General features: G+C 41.1%; 1 protein-coding gene across 1 annotated transcript in view; it reads right to left on the bottom strand.

Annotated features, from left to right (window-relative positions):
• Window positions 1–17486, bottom strand: part of kcnt2 (potassium channel, subfamily T, member 2) — a 62401-nt gene that overhangs the window by 29897 nt on the left and 15018 nt on the right. The window contains exons 10-17 of the mRNA XM_056472757.1: window positions 13974–14154; window positions 11435–11599; window positions 11105–11241; window positions 6662–6725; window positions 6249–6357; window positions 6041–6149; window positions 2211–2360; window positions 1887–2089 (exon numbers count right to left, since the gene is read on the bottom strand). Coding sequence (XP_056328732.1) covers window positions 1887–2089; window positions 2211–2360; window positions 6041–6149; window positions 6249–6357; window positions 6662–6725; window positions 11105–11241; window positions 11435–11599; window positions 13974–14154 — 1118 coding nt within the window. The remainder of the gene's footprint in view (window positions 1–1886; window positions 2090–2210; window positions 2361–6040; window positions 6150–6248; window positions 6358–6661; window positions 6726–11104; window positions 11242–11434; window positions 11600–13973; window positions 14155–17486) is intronic.

Raw genomic sequence — 17486 nt, 5'->3', positions numbered from 1 at the left:
GCCAGTCATCGAGATAATTGAGCATGTGGATGCCCGCGAGCCGAAGGGGCGTGGGGACACCCTCCGCGAGCTTGGTGAAAACCCGCAGAGACAGTGAAAGCCCGAAGGAGAGGACCATACTGCCATGCTCGACATTCGAACGCAAACCGCAGTTTTGTGGCGTAGAAGTATGGATACGCATCCTTCGGGTCTATTGCTGCAAACCAATCCCGAGAACGAACGCATCGGGTGATGCGCATCTGCGTAAGCATTCTGAAGCGCAGCCTGTGAAGGCAGCGGTTCAAAACGTGCAGATCTAGGATTGGTTATAGCCCACCACTCTTTTTCGGCACGATGAAGTATAGGCTGTAAAACCCGCGTTCCATCTCGGCTGGAGGGACCGGCTCGATTGCATCTTTCCCCAGGAGGACAGCAATCTCCTCTCGCAAGACAGGGGCGGACGCAGGGCTGACCCTGGTGAGATACACGCCCGTGAACCTGGGAGGCTGTTTCGGGAACTGAATCGCAAAGCCGAGTCTGATCGTATGGATGAGCCATTGCGATGGGCTGGCCTGCGCTAACCAGGCAGGCAGAGCCCCCGCAAGTGGTCCCACCCGCACAATCGCTGACGTGCCAGCGGCGGGGCAGCGTGGAGTGAGTGGGCTCACCCAGGGAGCGCTGGGGTCCCAAGGGAGAGCAGGAGACGAGATGTTCTCGTCTCGCACCCAAACTCCAGAGAAGAGGCTGGGAGTGGGAGAGAAAGGAGACCCCCGGTGTCCCCCCCCCTGATCCCCAGTGTCATCATGTGAGAGAGCGACCATCCCAGGACGGAGCGCTTCTCTGCACCTGAAGCTTGGATGGAGCGCGTGGAGGAGCGAGAGGTCCGCAGCCCGAGGGCGGCGGATTTACTCCCACTGAAACCCTCAGATCTGCCCGAGTGCCAACCGCAGTGCGGGTGACAACTGGGGTGGGTGGCTCTTTTGCAAGAGCGAGCCGCGATCTTAACTGCTCAACAGGCATGACATCAGTGATGGCATGTACTGCCCACGAGCACCGCATTAACATGCTGGACCCCCAGACATGAAACGCTGTGCTCGTGCCCATCATCCGAGGATAGGAAACCACCGCATCCAGAAACGCACGGTCGGAGTGACTTCTTGAAAAAGACGCGCTGCACAACCGTGTTGCTCTTTTAGGAAAGCTTTTTCCTATATACAAACCGCTCTTGGAGGCCCGGACCCAAAGTATGCCAGGCAAGGGAGAAAAACCCAGCTCGACCATCTGCCACTGCGTATACGCGCTCTGGACCGGGAGAAGCTGCTTCTCGATCTCTCTCTGTTGACACAGGTTGGAGAAACCCTCAAAGACTCTCTCAGAAGCTTCGTGAAAGGCTCTAAAAGCGAAAGGATGTCGAGCATGGCACTGGCTGCGTCTTTATAGCATGATTGATTGTCATTGATGCCAGCTGTGCACGCTGACGCCGCCAACTCATTGGCATTTCATTGGCCCGTTTTTATACTCTTTCAGATGATTGGTTTCTGACGAAATCCCCATAGTGGAAGTTTCCACATAGCATTGGAGTTCCCCATCCCAAGGGGAACTTTACTTAGAATTTTTATGAATTTTGGCTTAAAATAAAATTAGACTTTAAAAATTTGAAATATTTCAAATAAAGACTTCAGTTATTAGTTAGTTATTATTAGTTAGTGTCCACAAAACTATATAAAACTATATAAATATTATCACAGTGGACAATATTACTGTTTTTATGTTTATTTTTGTCAAATAAGTACAGACTTGGTGAGTAGAAGAGACTTTCAAAAAGATATATTTTTAAAATCTTGCCATGTGAAGAAATCTACAGCACTTTTCTGTCTTTGGATTATAATGCAAAACATTTGTCTGACCTGTGCTTGCAATGGCACTGCTCATTGGTCGTTGAGTCTTGCTGTTGTTTCTACATTCTCTCTGCTTAACATAGGAGTTTTCCTCCTTGGTGAGACTGATATAGAAGCACGTGTCCAAGGCATTCATGGTATACTGAGCACCAGGATTCAGCAGAATGCTCTTAGTGTCCTCAGGACAGACTCCAATGAGACAAATGCCATACCTAGAATAATAGATAAAAAATTACACAAATTACACATCTGAGAAGTGTTCTTGGTCGTTGAAATTGTCATTTTAGTAATCTATTATATCAAAAGCATTTCTTAATAAATATAGATCCTTACTTATTATATGCGTTAAATGATGCATAAGCAAAGTTGCTTCCTTCATACTCAGAAAAGAAGATGCTTTTGTTTAAAACTATACTGTACACTTCATTTCCTGAGCATTTCCCATAGATTCTGTGCCAGTCCTCAGGAGAGTGCTGGCCCTCTCTGCAAAAGATACACATATATCATTTATAACATTCAATTTAATTATGATTTTTTGTTTTAGGTGAAATTTCAATTACATGTGTAACTCTCGTTTCCAGAAGAAGAAAAAAAGAGTTGTTCTATCATGATCACATCGGTATTCCACTAGAATATTTACAGCATTCCTAGTCTAATCTCAAAGGATGCTATGAAGACCAAATACTACCCATTGCGGAAATAATGTATATGTACACTGACTCTAGAGAACTACTGAACATATAGACAAACAAAGAGCATCTATCAATGGAAAGACACAGGTTTACCAACAGGAAATCCTGTGGGAGGACAAATAGGGAACACAAATGAAACAACAGACACTGTGCAAGTCAGGGAGGACAAGGAGCAGGACTTTCTAGTTGTGCCATTTAGCCCACCCAGACTCGGTTTCCAGAACTCTCTCATTACAAATTTAACTAAAACCATTTCAGGGACAGGTACCATCTGGCACCTGTGTCTCGTGAATTAAGTGACCTACCTCCAGCAGTAGTCGATGCTATCACTCAAGCTACATCTCCCTCTACAAGGCCCTAGTACACCCTGAAGTGGAATCTATTTATTGACTGGTCCTCTTATCACAGAGAAGATCCCTAAACTTGCCCTAAACTTACTGTTGAGCTATTCTTCCTTCAGATTAAGTTGGTGGGGACGCTGACTATGAAGGAGGCAGGTCCAGTCCTAGCACTGTAGTGTCCCGTTTGCTTTTTATGCTTTATTGTGGACCGCACACAGAACTTTACTCTCCATCTTATTTTATCTAACCAACCTTCTGTCTCGCTACAATCCAACCCGCTCATTAAGATCTCAAATCTTAGGGCTTCTGGTAGTACCCAGAATAGCAAAATCCACTAAAGGAGGTCGGTTCTTCTCATTTATGGCTCCTAAACTCTGGAATAGTCTTCCTGATAATGTCCGGGGCTCAGACACACTCTCTCAATTCAAAACTAGGTTAAAGACCTATCTTTTTAGTAAAGCATGCACACAATGCATCACATAGCGGCATGATGCATGAGTGTGCTCCATGCAGGTGAGTGGGCTTGACAAACCCCCTGTAGGACACACTTTTCCTGTCTTAATGCACGAGACATTTTGTTAGAAACACTCCTATGCTTTACATGTTTGTTTATATAACTGCTAATTACATTAATAGCATGTCCTTTTGCACTGATATTTATTATCACTTGTTCAAATACATTATGAACAGTAGCTAAGCTAATTGTTTTCCTTGTTCTCTATTTCCACCTGGGGATACTCTCCCCGAGGTCTCTAGAGATTGTGCAGCGCCATTGATGTGATCCAAGTCCTGTGAAGAAATGATAAAAACAGTAAAGGACTTCTAGAGGTATCCATAATACTCGACCAGGCCGTATCCTGAGCAGATGTTGTGACGGTCATGGAGGAGAGCATGAGACTGATTCCTGAAAGACACCAGTAACAGACAAGTCTCCCTCATGGATGCCGTGGGCCAGCCTGAACACCCACCGTTGACCTACTCACATCTGCAGCTTCTCCACGTTGGACATCCAGCATTCTCCACCCTCCAGCACACCGCAGCTCAAGAAGTTTGGTCTGAAGAGAAATGGTCATGCACAACTGAGCCTGGTTTCTCTCAAGGTTTTTTTTTTCCCTTGACTTTGTCAATTGGTGAAGTTTTGTTCCTCGCCACTGTCGCCACTGGCTTGCTTGGTTTGGAACTTGTGAAGCTGTGCATCGATAAATTTGCTTTTAGTGTTTGGACATTCAGCAGTGAAAATTAGCAATGAACTGAACTAAACTGAACTTCAACTCTGAAAACTGGACTGAATTTCAATTCCATTCTACTGGAACTTTTATGTTAAGCTGCTTTGACACAATCTACATCATAATAGCGCTATAGAAATAAAGATTAATTCAATCTCTCTGTTATGGAGCAGTGGAAGGGAAATGTTGTGTGTAAACAGATGTTGGCCTACTGGATAGTAGATGCCATAACCTCTCTGTGGAGAGGTGAGCGTGATCAAACACCCAATAAGGGCGGAGAGCATGCTCTGAGCCCGGCGGCTAATCAGCAGGTCAATCAGAAATGATAAATAACACCTGTCTTTTTAGTGATTGGGCCGGAGAGACTCCCTTCTTAAGGAGAATGGGAGGAGCAGTCGGGAGAAGAGAGAGCTCACACACACACACACACACACACACACACACACACACACACACACACACACACACACACACACACACACACACACACACACACACACACACGCATATACAGCTTCATGTGTGGTGAAAATAAAAGAAAAGATTTGTGCTTACCTGAATCGCCGAACCTGTCTTCTTCTTCCCACAACAACGAACGTTACTACACTCTCCATATCAGTTGCAAAGTAATCTGTGCCTGAGGGGGTGAGCTTACTGGTCAAGGGTATTGCCTCTCCTTATACATTAATGTGTGGTGCCTCTCTAACAGTCATAGGCTAGGCAACACCTAACAGTTTAGTGAGATTTTTCAATCTCACAGTGAATCTGGATTCTGCTGTATGCTGGGTAACACTAGGTAATTGGATGAAAATTACCTCAGTGTCACCTTCTGTAGTGCCATGCTCCCTCACTCAGAGATGTGTGCACTTATTGCACTCTTCTATTAAGGGTGTACTCACACTAGGCACGGTTGTCTTGAACAGTACCTGAGCGCGATTGGGTCTACGGGTCTTTAGTTTCGCGCTCAAGGAACGCTTTGCACTCACACTAAAAGTGTACCGCGCCGACGCCTAACTGACTCGCACTTTGGTACACCTCTTCCCATCGTGCCTGGGCCTGATTCTGAGCTCTCACACTTGTCAAACGAACCGGAAAATGGTTGTCAAACATGCCTGGGCATGGTTCAGATAGCCTAGTGTGGGTACACCCTAAGTTCCCCAGCCAGTTAACCCTAGAGAGTTCCTACAAGGCTCCTAGCACCTAATGAAGAAGTTGGGTGTTGCATGCCCTTTAAATTAAACTGTATGTCTGCAAGGTCAACAAACATTTACTACTACACGTTTTACTACTACACGTTTTACCCTCTGGATAAACACATGTCTTCACAATTAGCTAACTATCTTATTCATATGTAGGGCTTCCCATTACAGTGTGCTCCTCATTGGGTAGTATGTGGGTCCACAGCATCCTTCTCTTTTAGAAACGGGACTGCTTTTCCAATGTACTGTTACATTCAAAATATCTAGCCATAGCTTAGCTAAGGGAAGTCATCACAACTACCCCTAAAATTCCAAAATTCCCATATTAGTAATTCCAGGGCCACTGAGAACAATGAATGATTATGCCTTTGGTGCTGCTTATAGTTGCTTGGAAATATAACCCCATATTTGTAATGTGGTTTAGTAGATGTCGTGCTTTGCAGAGACACTCTGAGTGTTTATCATGTTATAACATAACTTGTACTGACTGATTAAAAAGGACATTGCATCATTACGTCTCTATGCCCACAACTCAGAACTGCCAGATGAAATTTGAGCAATATCTGTTAATATTTATTGTATTGTGCAAGTAACCTAGCATGCATTCAAATAAACGCACAGAATCTACAAATGCAGACCATATTATGATATATAAAGAGTTGCATATGTAACTAATATGATACGTGATCAGGCTGATGGACCCACAGGCCTTGTGAGGTGTGCACCAGAAGGGTGATGAAGGTAGATGTTGCAGGACAGATGCAATTCATGGCCAGCATGGCAAATTTAAACTCTTCCTCACAAACAATATGATCTGAAAGCAGACATCACAGTTTACAGTTCCTGTCTGTTTTTTTTATGAATTGATACGCTGTTTGAAACATTATGGAATCAAAGACAGATTTAACAGTACCTGCAAATTTCACATGAAATTTGTTTTCTGGTTTCAGAATCTGAACAAAAAGAGTACAGCCTGGAGCAAAATCCTTCACTGCCCAAGCACGCAGGATGGTCTGATAATCCTAAAAATGAATAAGTAAATAAAGCTGGAATGTTAATGAACATTACACAAATACAACTCAGCAAAATATATTCTGTGAGAAATATTCAACTATGCTCCACATATCCTGTAGCTAACTCCAACCCTAATAAAACACACAACATCTCAGCAGCTAATCAAACTTTTCAGGATTGCCTGAAAATATTGAATATATGCAGGCGTGCTGAAGCAAATTTTAAGTAAACATTACAGGACAATGGGTCCCCAAGAGCTGAGTTGCTCCTTTAATGGTTTAAAATTGATAACAAATATTAAAAAATACATACTGCTGCATTGCGGTCAGCCACACAGCGACAAGTCAGAATAAAACAAGCCTCAGCATAATCCAGTCTGTCAATAAAAAGGTTATTTTAGACAATAATACGTATGTTTGTATGTATGTATGTATGTACAGTATGTATGCATGTATGTACAGGGGTTGGACAATAAAACTGAAACTCTGGTCAATTTAGCAGAGGTTTCATGGCTAAATCTGACCAGCCTGGTGGCCAATCTTCATCTATTGCACATTCCACCAGTGACAACGTTTGTGTGAAACTTTAGTTAGCAGATTAATACTGCAATGCACATAACATTATCACATTATATTGGGTGACAATAGTTCAAAGGAGAACAAATTTTTGGTGCACGTCTCACTGGCGCATCTGTCAATCTGTCACCAAGTTTTTGTGATGCATCAAGAGCCATGGTATCCAGGGTAACGTCAGCATACCACCAAGAAGGATGAACCACATCCAACAGTAACTGTGGATGCAAGAGGAAGCTGTCTGAAATGGATGTCCAGGTGCTAACCCAGATTGTATGAAAAAAAACAGAACCACAGCAGCCCAACTGACTGCAGAATTAAACCAACTCTCCTGTTTCCATCAAAGCTGTTTGTCGGGAGATCTACAGGGTCAATATACATGGCCAAGCTGCTATGGCCAAAGTTTTGGTCATTTGTGTCAATGCCAAACATCGATTTTAATGGTGCCAGCAGCAAAAATCTTGGGCTGTGGACAATGTGAAACATCTGTTGTTCTCTGATGAGTCCACCTTCAGTGGAGTTCTGATGCAGTTACAATGTGGAGAAGCCCCAAATAAGTGTACCACCCAAACCTTATATCTGTCATTTCCAATAAATGATGATGTATTGGCTGTAAAAGGAGGCCCTACACCATCCTAATGAATTATTGTGATCTAAAACAAGGCGTTTCAGTTTCATTATCCAACCTCTGTATTTATGTATATAAGTATTTGTTTGTTTGTTTGTTTGTTTGAGATTTCCATACCTCATTTACAGTTCTTTAATTGTTTTAAATGTGGATAGATTTATTCATTTAGTTTGACTCTTAAAGTGCTGGTAGCTATTGACTTTCATTATATGAATCACCACGGACCACAGTGTCAGCTGGAATGTTGTAAAAAACAAATAAAAAGTCACCTATATTTCAGATGACCATTTCAATTTTGGGTGAACTATCCTTTTAAGATGACCATTTGTACATCTCCTATTACAAGAAAGTTATCATTTCTTATAAAATACAAAACAATCAAAACTATTTTGTTTATTCGTCTAAAGTACAAAATAAAAGATTTTTATTTTCACTGACCAAATAAAATGTATTTTGTAAGTATAAACATTTGTTTTATTTTGATGGCTGCAACACTCTAAAATGTTGGGACAGAAGCTCTCAAATGAACTTTCATTTTACTTTTACAGTCTTCAACTATTTGTATTCTCAATTCACATACAATTAAGTTTTAAAAGATGTTTAATTTAAAAAAAAAATATTTTGAAATGAGCCTGTGTTGTTTGTAGCACAAGCAGAATGAGACTTGATCTAACTGTGCGTTTACACCGAAAGTGGCGAGAGCGGCAAAGGTTGCTCTGGCCGCCCTGGCGACAACGCTGTCTGCTTTCAGCTCCGGCGGCGAGAGTGATCTTGTATTTAAATGGGCCGCTGCAGCATATAACAGTTACATTCCCGCATGCTTTCTAGCGTGAAGATCAAGTTACATGTGGTGTGGTTTTGCTCCACTTAATTATTCAATGTGTCCACATGTCTGAAATATCCAGAAGCAGCAATACTGTTTTGTATTGGTGCTTGAGATTCACACTTAAAGAAAAAGAAAAACATTTTAAAAGAAATTTTTAATTTTTAAAGAAAAAAAAAAAAACATTAATGCACATAAGTAACTCACCAGTAACTTTTTAATGTATATTCCTGTAAGAAAACATTGCAAATAATTGTAAATCCTGCGACCGCAATCATCAACCCATGGGAACAACTGTGGTCGGAACAAAAGTTCACTGTGACTGTGTTCTCTGGACTCCTCTCAAGTGGTGAAATTCCGATTGCTTGCCGCCGAACCACGTCATAACTCATTACCATAGAGTTGACTTGATTTCAACTCTCCTCGATGCCCACACCAGCGAAGACTGCTCCTCGCCGCTTATCGCTGCCGGCTCCCATTGAAAATAAATGACTTCCGGCTACTTATGAATGACTTCTCGCCGCTTTCGGTCTAAACGTGCAGTAAGAACTAAGCTTCCCAAAAATGTCTTCTTGATGGCAGTATATATCTCTGTAGTCTCCCACTTTATGCCTCTATGTCAATAGTACAGTACCTGTGTGCTAGTCACTCAAACCTGTTATTTTGCTGATCCCTGAACCATGACAAATGTTTGTTTTTTTATCTGTAGCTCATGAAAGTCTGGAAACTCTGCCAGCCATGTTAGCATGGCCCAGCCCGTCACGATGGCTCATTCGCACAGTCAGACTCAGCTATTCGATTTAGTTCACTAAACGGTCCTCCAAGTTTATGGGTGTGTATTACACCAAGATCAGCCTTGTGTCCGTCCCTGTCTTGTGCGAGGAGATTGCTGTCCTCCTGGAAATGGATGCAATTGAGCCATTCTCTCCAGCCGAGATGATGTAGAAGCTTTTTAGTCTGTACTTATGAAGAGCACGTATGTTCATGTTTCAATTTCCCCATGCCACTGGCAGTTTTTGCGGTTTGTATGCGATGGGTTGAGCATGGTAGTACAAAGTCCTCCCTTCCGGGCTCTCCCTGTCTCTGCCAGTTTTTAACCAAGCTAACGCATGCACCAGGTGACTCTTACTCCACTGTGTCGCTGTGCCCTCAGCCTCTTCACGGACCCTGCGTTACGAAAGGTCTGCGTGCCTCTAGAACAAGTGTCCAGGCATGTCATCCAGTATGCGCTGGACGGCTGTGTGTTGTGGCCATGCAGCTGTGGGTCCGTGGAAGAAACTGAGTTGCATTGGCATATTAATTGCCTGGAGCTGTTTGCAGTGTATCTTGCACTGCGCTGTTTTTTTTTTTTACCGGTGCTAGAGGGGAAACACATGCTGGACCGGACGGACAGCACGGCATGGGAGGTATCCGCTCTCGTCGCATGTCTTAGCTCACTTGCCGTCTGCTCCTCTGGAGTCACACGGAATTTGCTGTGTGCCGTTCTTCCTCGCGAGCTTAACCGTGTAGCCAATGCACGGCATTCCCACCATTCATGCCCACCAGGTCTCCCCATTAGGCAGCAGGTGGCCTCCGCAGTGTCCTCCCTATCGGGACTGCTAGCTTTCCCAATCTACTGTCATATTTTAAAATTCCTAGAACTTAGCTAGGTGTATTTTTAGGACTCCCCCAAAAATATAAATAAGCCTTTGTGCGCTTCAAATGTAAATAAGGTAAGTTAGGGCCAGGGGGCACATTGGAGGGCTGTGTCTCTGGTGATGATGGTGCGGTCACGCCGAGAGCCTGGCAAACCTCTCACCAGTAAAGTGGTAAGGTTTCATTGCTGTGGTGGAAGTTTTCCACATAATGTTCCTTCGCCACAGCGGTTTTGCCTTAGCTGACAGCTGTAATGTGGCTCTTCAACTAGAATAGGTGTCTTTGCGATGCACGGTGATGCCTTAACAAACCTTTGATTTGCGGGCATCTGCATACTCAATTATCTCGATGACTGGCTTTTTATAGCTCACTCGCGGGATGAATTGGTTATGCACAGGGACTGGGTGCTCCGGCACCTTGACCTGTTAGGGTTTCGGGCACATTGGAGGGCTGTGTCTCTGGTGATGATGGTGCGGTCACGCCGAGAGCCTGGCAAACCTCTCACCAGTAAAGTGGTAAGGTTTCATTGCTGTGGTGGAAGTTTTCCACATAATGTTCCTTCGCCACAGCGGTTTTGCCTTAGCTGACAGCTGTAATGTGGCTCTTCAGCTAGAATAGGTGTCTTTGCGATGCACCGTGGGCATCTTTATACAACAGATGATTGTAATTGCTGCCAGCTGTGCACGCTGATGTCGCCAACTCATTGGCATTTCATTGGCCCGTTTTATTACTAATTCAGATGATTGGCTTCTGACGAATCCCCATAGTGGAAGTTTTCCACATAGCATTTCCATTCCCCTCCTCGGGGAATGAGGGTTATGTAGTAACATTTTTCTGCCTACTGTGGGCTTTTTTAAATGTATTTGGTCAGAGAAAACACTGTACATTTTTTCTTTGTACTTTGATAATAAAAGATTTAAAAGAATTTGCAATTCACAATTTCCTGACTTTTTTTGGAATTGAAGTTATAATTTATGACCAGGCCACTGAGCTTTACTTTATGTTATCCCAGAAATAACTATATTTACTAAAATTGGAAGCAGCCACAGTGCAGTAAATTTTACAGAATATAGTGTCTTAAGTCTCTTTGAACTCACTTTGCTCTGACCAAGTCTTGGTCTTTGAGGGCAGAGCCCTGCAGATATATGACTCTATGTGACCACATTGGGATCCGCAGCACACTTCTGACTGCCGCATCCAGCTCAGTTGGGCAAAGGATGATAACATAGTGCTCCTAAAAGATGCCAACATCAAATAGACATAAATAGTCTAAATACACTGCCAAGCTAACTGCTGCTGAGCTGAATAAATACAGCTGTCATTAAAATGTATATGCATATAAAGTCCTATAATAATGGTAAATAAAGTCACAGTAACAATGAAGTAAAAAAAAGTATGCATTGAAAATAAATGTATGTATTAATTACCTGAAGTTTAGGGTGGGCATAAAATTCATTTAGGAAATCCATCAGCAGGTCAATTTTGATTGAACTGACGCACAACACCACATGTTTCTCTGTTTCTGCTCTCTGTCTGCTGTAATATCCTCCAGACTTCTGCCGCTCCATCCACAGATAAGCCAACTCCTCAAACTAGTAAAACCACAAGGACACATCAATGCATTGCACAGAATTATCTCCCATTTTAATGATACTGCCACAGCCGCTGATGTACATTATCGTGCCTAATTGGACCATGGGAACTGTTAAGTGTATTGACATTATGGTGCAATTTGAAACCACCATTTACCATTTCAATTTGTTTTAAAAACTTTTTGAAGTAGGTAGGGGAGAGCAGGGCACAAAGTAACACTTTTGGTTTTGGTCAAATAATAAACAAATGCACTAAAATTATGGTCGTCGGACCTATGGTTTCTGTGCAGTATTGCCAAAAGTACCAGGAGTAAAAATGTTACTATTTACCCCACCTGCGGGGCAAGTTGTAACAGACAGAGGGTTAGTTGTAACACATGCTTATAAAGGCAGATTTCACACAGTTAGTTTAATTTCTGTTTACTTTAAATAGTAGCTATATTTTCTCAGTAATTGGCTCATTTCCTCTTTATTCTACATAGCACAGCATGTTTATTTATTTATTTGTTTATTGGATTAACACATTTGAATCTATTTGCATTATGATCTATTTATCCATTATTATACAGTGCATTTATTTTGCATAATTCGCAATAAAAAATTCTATTAAAACAATATTTTTATTCAAAAAGTTCTCAACATTACACTCAAAATTAAAAAAAATTATTTGTTAGTTTAATTGGTGTCCAACAGTGTGTGGCTTAATTGTAACACTCTGTTACCACTAACCCCGCTGTGTCATGTTTTCCTCAAAACTGGCTAGCAGTCACTGTGTGTTTCTTACATCTTTCAGCCTAGAAGACAGTGATCACAACAGATTTTACTGAACGCAGCTACAGTCTCTCACAAGACTGCAAGGAAACGCACAGACAATCACAATGTTCATATGTGTTTTGGGGGTGGTGCGACTCTGTGATTTAACTCTTTCTGCATGTCTAGGTTAATATTGACAGTGCAGTATATATTTTTTAAAGTTAATTAAATTATTGGTGGGGACATTTCAATAGTTGGTGGATATTGGTGGGGACGCGTCCCCTCCATCCATACTAAATCTACACCCCTGTTATTAATATAAGTATATAATATAATATATAATATATAAACATATATTTAATATTAAATAATATTAAAAGTACAATGTAAAAACATCTACATGTGGGTAAAAAGTGCATTGTACCAAATGATTCATCTAAATTAATTAAAGGTCACTTAATGGTGGCATATAATAATAATCTACTCCAAGAAGTAGTAATAGTACATATAGTACAAGATTTTATGCAAAACCCCTTTAAAAATCAGGTCTGTCAGAACAAAACACACACTGTTAAGTCTGCGTCAGCTGGACCTGCATGAGCAGCATGAGTCATGAAAAGTTTGACAGTCAAAACACAGACCTGTTACCGTATTTTTAGGCTTAGCTGAGTATATAATAAATTACAATATATCTCATACTCTTATTTTGAAAAACGGGAAATGCAGTGAGGCCAATAAATTCAGCCACACCTTGTGTTTCCCAGTTGTTTTCTATGCATTGCTAACGACATGTAGTTCTAGTAGCTCGTCATAATGCAAAATGCAGGATATACGGATTACCAATTTATTCAGTGACATCTCAAAGAGGCATTTGATCTGTTTAGGTACATCTTTTGCTGTTTTATAGTGTATATTGTGAAATGTGCAACATGTTTTCAATGAGGCAACAACAACATATTGACTGCTGAATATACAGTAAGTGTTTAATGCATGTTTATGCATTGTGTCATATAACTCAGCACTTAATGTGAATTTGATTGAGTGTAATAACAGCAATACACTTTATTAAACCTAATCTGTTTATGCAGAGGTTGATATTAATTACATATTAAATATATATCTCATTCTGTCCCTTTTGTTGAGTATAATTATAATATAGCCTATATTTCATCTTCATGGATTAAAGATTGAAGCTAGCTAAAACAAACGTCTCTAACACGTCAGTTGAAAAGATTAATGAGGCATCTACTCATATTATTGTTAAAATATTTTGACAAACATAGTATGATTTTTTTGAGAGCTTATTCAGAGTACATCACTCTGTGTGAGTGTGTGTTCGTGAGTGAGATAGAGAGCAGGCACTAAGCTGCAGGAGTGTCAGAGCAGAGCTCATTAATATTCATGACCATTCCAAATAGGGTCATTATGAAGCTTTTAATTCAAGGGGTAATTCCTCTATTCATGAATGAGCATATCCATTTTTTAACTTGCCCAAGCCACTTACCTACTATGTAGATATCAAATATTTAACTTACTGAATCACTGCACTATATGACATTTTTAATATAAAGTGGGACCCTGATTATTAACAGCATACTTAGTGTTCTCAAAGCAGGCTTACCTGGATTGGCAGGACCATTAAAGTGACAAGTATCATAATAACCACTAGCAACTTGGAGGGCCAAATATCAGGAACAACATCTCCAAACCCCACTGTAGAAAAGGTCACGATGCAGAAGTAGAAAGAGTCAAAAACTGTGAGTTTATTTCCGGCTCGCTGCAAGTGCTCAACACCACAAATGCTGGAGAGATAGAAACAAACACAACAAAAGCAAACATCACAAAGGAGTCCATAGTCATTTTGCAGAAGAGTGATGCCATAAACAACATGCAAAAGAATTATGTTAAAATGCTTCTCCTATACAGAAATTAGGCTTCATTTCATTGTCATTGCTAAACTGTTGTGTATTTTTATTTCATTTTATAATTATTTTTCATATATTATTGTCAACCCAGGCTCATTCTGAAAATGAACTGCTATATAAATTTCTGGAGAGAGCCAAATACATCCCAGGAACCATGTTTTTTTTTTTTTTTCAGTTTTTGTTTTCACGAATCCACCAGAGGCCACTGTGTATGCATTTTGACATCTCAATGTTCTCTCGTGAGTGGCATTCGTGTGTTTTCATGCTAATCCACCAGAGGCCAGCGTCGACTGAATGACCCATCCTCCTCCTTCTCTAAACCCAACCAATAGTGTTTTCAAAAGCACTAATTGACCAATGACCACCCACTTCCCTAAACCCAACCTACAGTTTTTACAAAGCAATCCAGAAAAAGAAAAGCCCTGATTTCTACTACGTTTTTCAGATTTTAACACCTGTTATTTATTGTACTTTATTTTATTTTTTGGCTTCTGTTTTTGTCTTATCTGCTTTCTGGAACTGTTCTTTGCTGGACTCAAACCCTGTCTATACTATTAACTTCTTTCTGCGTCTCAAGTCTGCCGACGTACATCGCGAGCTACTGGACAAACTGGTAAAAGTCAGAGAGCCGTCCATATGGAGGTAAGTGGTCAGCTGGTAAGCGCGAAAAGGCACGGCGTGAAATGTATATAGGGCTACGTTTTCAGAATGAGCCTATGTTGCAACCATATAGTTAAGTATTTAAGCAGGTCACTTATGTAAAGCAATGATTTTGTTCTTTCACAATTCTATATGAAGATGGCAAACAAAATGTATATATGACAATGTATATAGTTTACAATCAATTTAACATTTTTAACTTTTTGCATTATCTTGATCATGATAACAATTGTTTGTGTGAGTTCAACATGATACAGATGATGAACATACAGTTGAATTCTTCTGAACATACAATCAGAATTATTAAATTAAATTTTTAAAATCATTAATGTAATTTTTATTAAAACTATAATGTTTAGAAATGTGTTATAAAAATCTTTCTGTTAAACAGAAATTGGGGGAAAAAATAAACAGGGGGGCTAATAATTCTGACTCCAACTGTACATATATTTTTTAGCAGCTGCCTTATGACGAGATGTACAACATGCAATTTCCATTTTCAAGTAAAACCATCACACACTGACTGATGTGGTCATGAATTGATAGGATCGGGAAGTAACAGAAAAGGCATGATCACGCTCTGTCTGCATTAACCCTCCAAATGACACAAAGCCTATAAGCAAACAGTTTGTGAAACAGTTTCTTCTCTAAAAGCTTTGAGATGCACTTACAGGGAGTGTAAGGCGTCATATAGGGCTGTCTGAAGATTTCTAATGACTGAACACTTGACCACACTGCAATTACTATACAACTTTAGTCCAGCAATAAAAGGGAATCAAACTCCAATATATTGTCAACAAAAGAAAGATAATGTTGCTGAGGTCTACGGTAGATAACATGCAGTCATGTTATATTTACTTTGCTTTATTTCCTAATGACTTTTAAACCATCTGGTGCGTTTTGGTGATTTTAAGTAGCTAGATCTCCACAATTTTATACAGGCGTCCCAATAACATAAATAAATAATTACATTAACATTGAACATGATCCACTATGGATTTTTACTTTAATTACTGTTTTTAACTAGAAGATTCAAATATTTTGCTGCTTAATTCAGTAAGAAATTAATTGTTCACTACTGTGGTATCCAAGTAAAAACATGGGGTGGACATGATTTTATTTGTTAAAATGTAATTGGATGGTTGTGAGGTTTGTCATTAGTCAAACTCATGTGAGTGACAGGTTATTGTCCCACCTTCATGTCAGTAAGCAAATAATCAGAAAACAGAGGGCAAGGAAAATGTTTAATTAGACATCATGAAGGCATATTAAAGCTGCAGTCTGTCATTTTTTGGTTAAAAATGACCCAAAATGAAATATTGGGCAACTACATTCCTATCCATTGCTACATCTCCTTACCTTGCCAATTCACAATGCTAAGCTTGTTATAAAGTTTTATTATTGGACTGTTATTGTAAGGTTTTCATGAGAAATAGGGCAGGTCATTTGTCTTTCTGTCATTACGTCACATCTGTTAACATCCTACATCCAGCTTCACTCACCAGCTACTTTATTAGGTATACCTTACTAGTACCAGGTTGGTACTCCTTTTGTCTTCAGAACGTCCTGGTTACGTACGTAACCCACGTTCCCCAAATAGGGAACTTCTACGTGTGTCTGTATAAACAGACTTTTGGGAGTGCTTTAGACGACCAATCACTTCTGAAGATAAGAAAACGGGCCAATGAAATGCCAATTTAATTGGCGGAGCTTAGCTCCACAGCTGAAACTGATGAGCCAATTAGGGCTATATCAGTCGGCTGCTGGAGCCAGCTCATCAGAATTTGCCTGCTGAAGAGCCAATCGCTCAGCTCCCAGCTGGAGACTCAGGTGCTGTGGCAGTGGAGACACACGTCTCCGTTCCCTATTCGGGGAACATGGGTTACGTACGTAACCAGGACGTTCCCCTTTATAAGGGAACTTCTACGTGTGTCTGTATAAACAGACTTTTGGGAGACTGTATGGAAAGCGCCACAGCAGCTAAGCCTGTCGCGCTCCTGATGTGTAGTTTGCCAAGCCAAAGCGTGAGCGCACTGACATCACCAAGAGCGCAACCTTCCAACGTCCCCTAGGCCCAACATATTACCATTACATGGGAATAAAAGTTTTAAATCGGGGGTCGTAAGTGTGATTTACCTAGCCTATATAGACTAGGGATTTTGGAAATATGACAGTACGTTGGGAAAGCGTGCCAGTCCCCTGAAGGGGGAGGACGCAGCGGAGACCACCTGCTACCCTAAAAGGGGAGACCTGATGGTAAAGAGACATATGGACTAGCCCTAATGAGGGGGAGTGCTACATATGATAAGCTGGTTAGCGGTTTAGGGAAGACACAGGACCGCCTAATAAGGGGGAACACACCGTGGTAATAATGCATATGACATCACCAAGTGGGGATGCACATAGCTGGCACCAATCCTCAATATGCGTGTAGACCAAATGGGCATACCAACCGCACACTGAGCCATGCACTCTACTCCTCCGCTGAGTCGATGCTGGGGGCCTCGGAGGAATTCTCTAGGGTTCGCCTGGGAAGGGGAACTTACTAG

The sequence above is a fragment of the Danio aesculapii genome, chromosome 2 (genome assembly GCF_903798145.1).
Source record: "Danio aesculapii chromosome 2, fDanAes4.1, whole genome shotgun sequence".
Classification (NCBI taxonomy): domain Eukaryota; kingdom Metazoa; phylum Chordata; class Actinopteri; order Cypriniformes; family Danionidae; genus Danio; species Danio aesculapii.
This window is presented reverse-complemented; position numbering and strand designations above follow the sequence as displayed.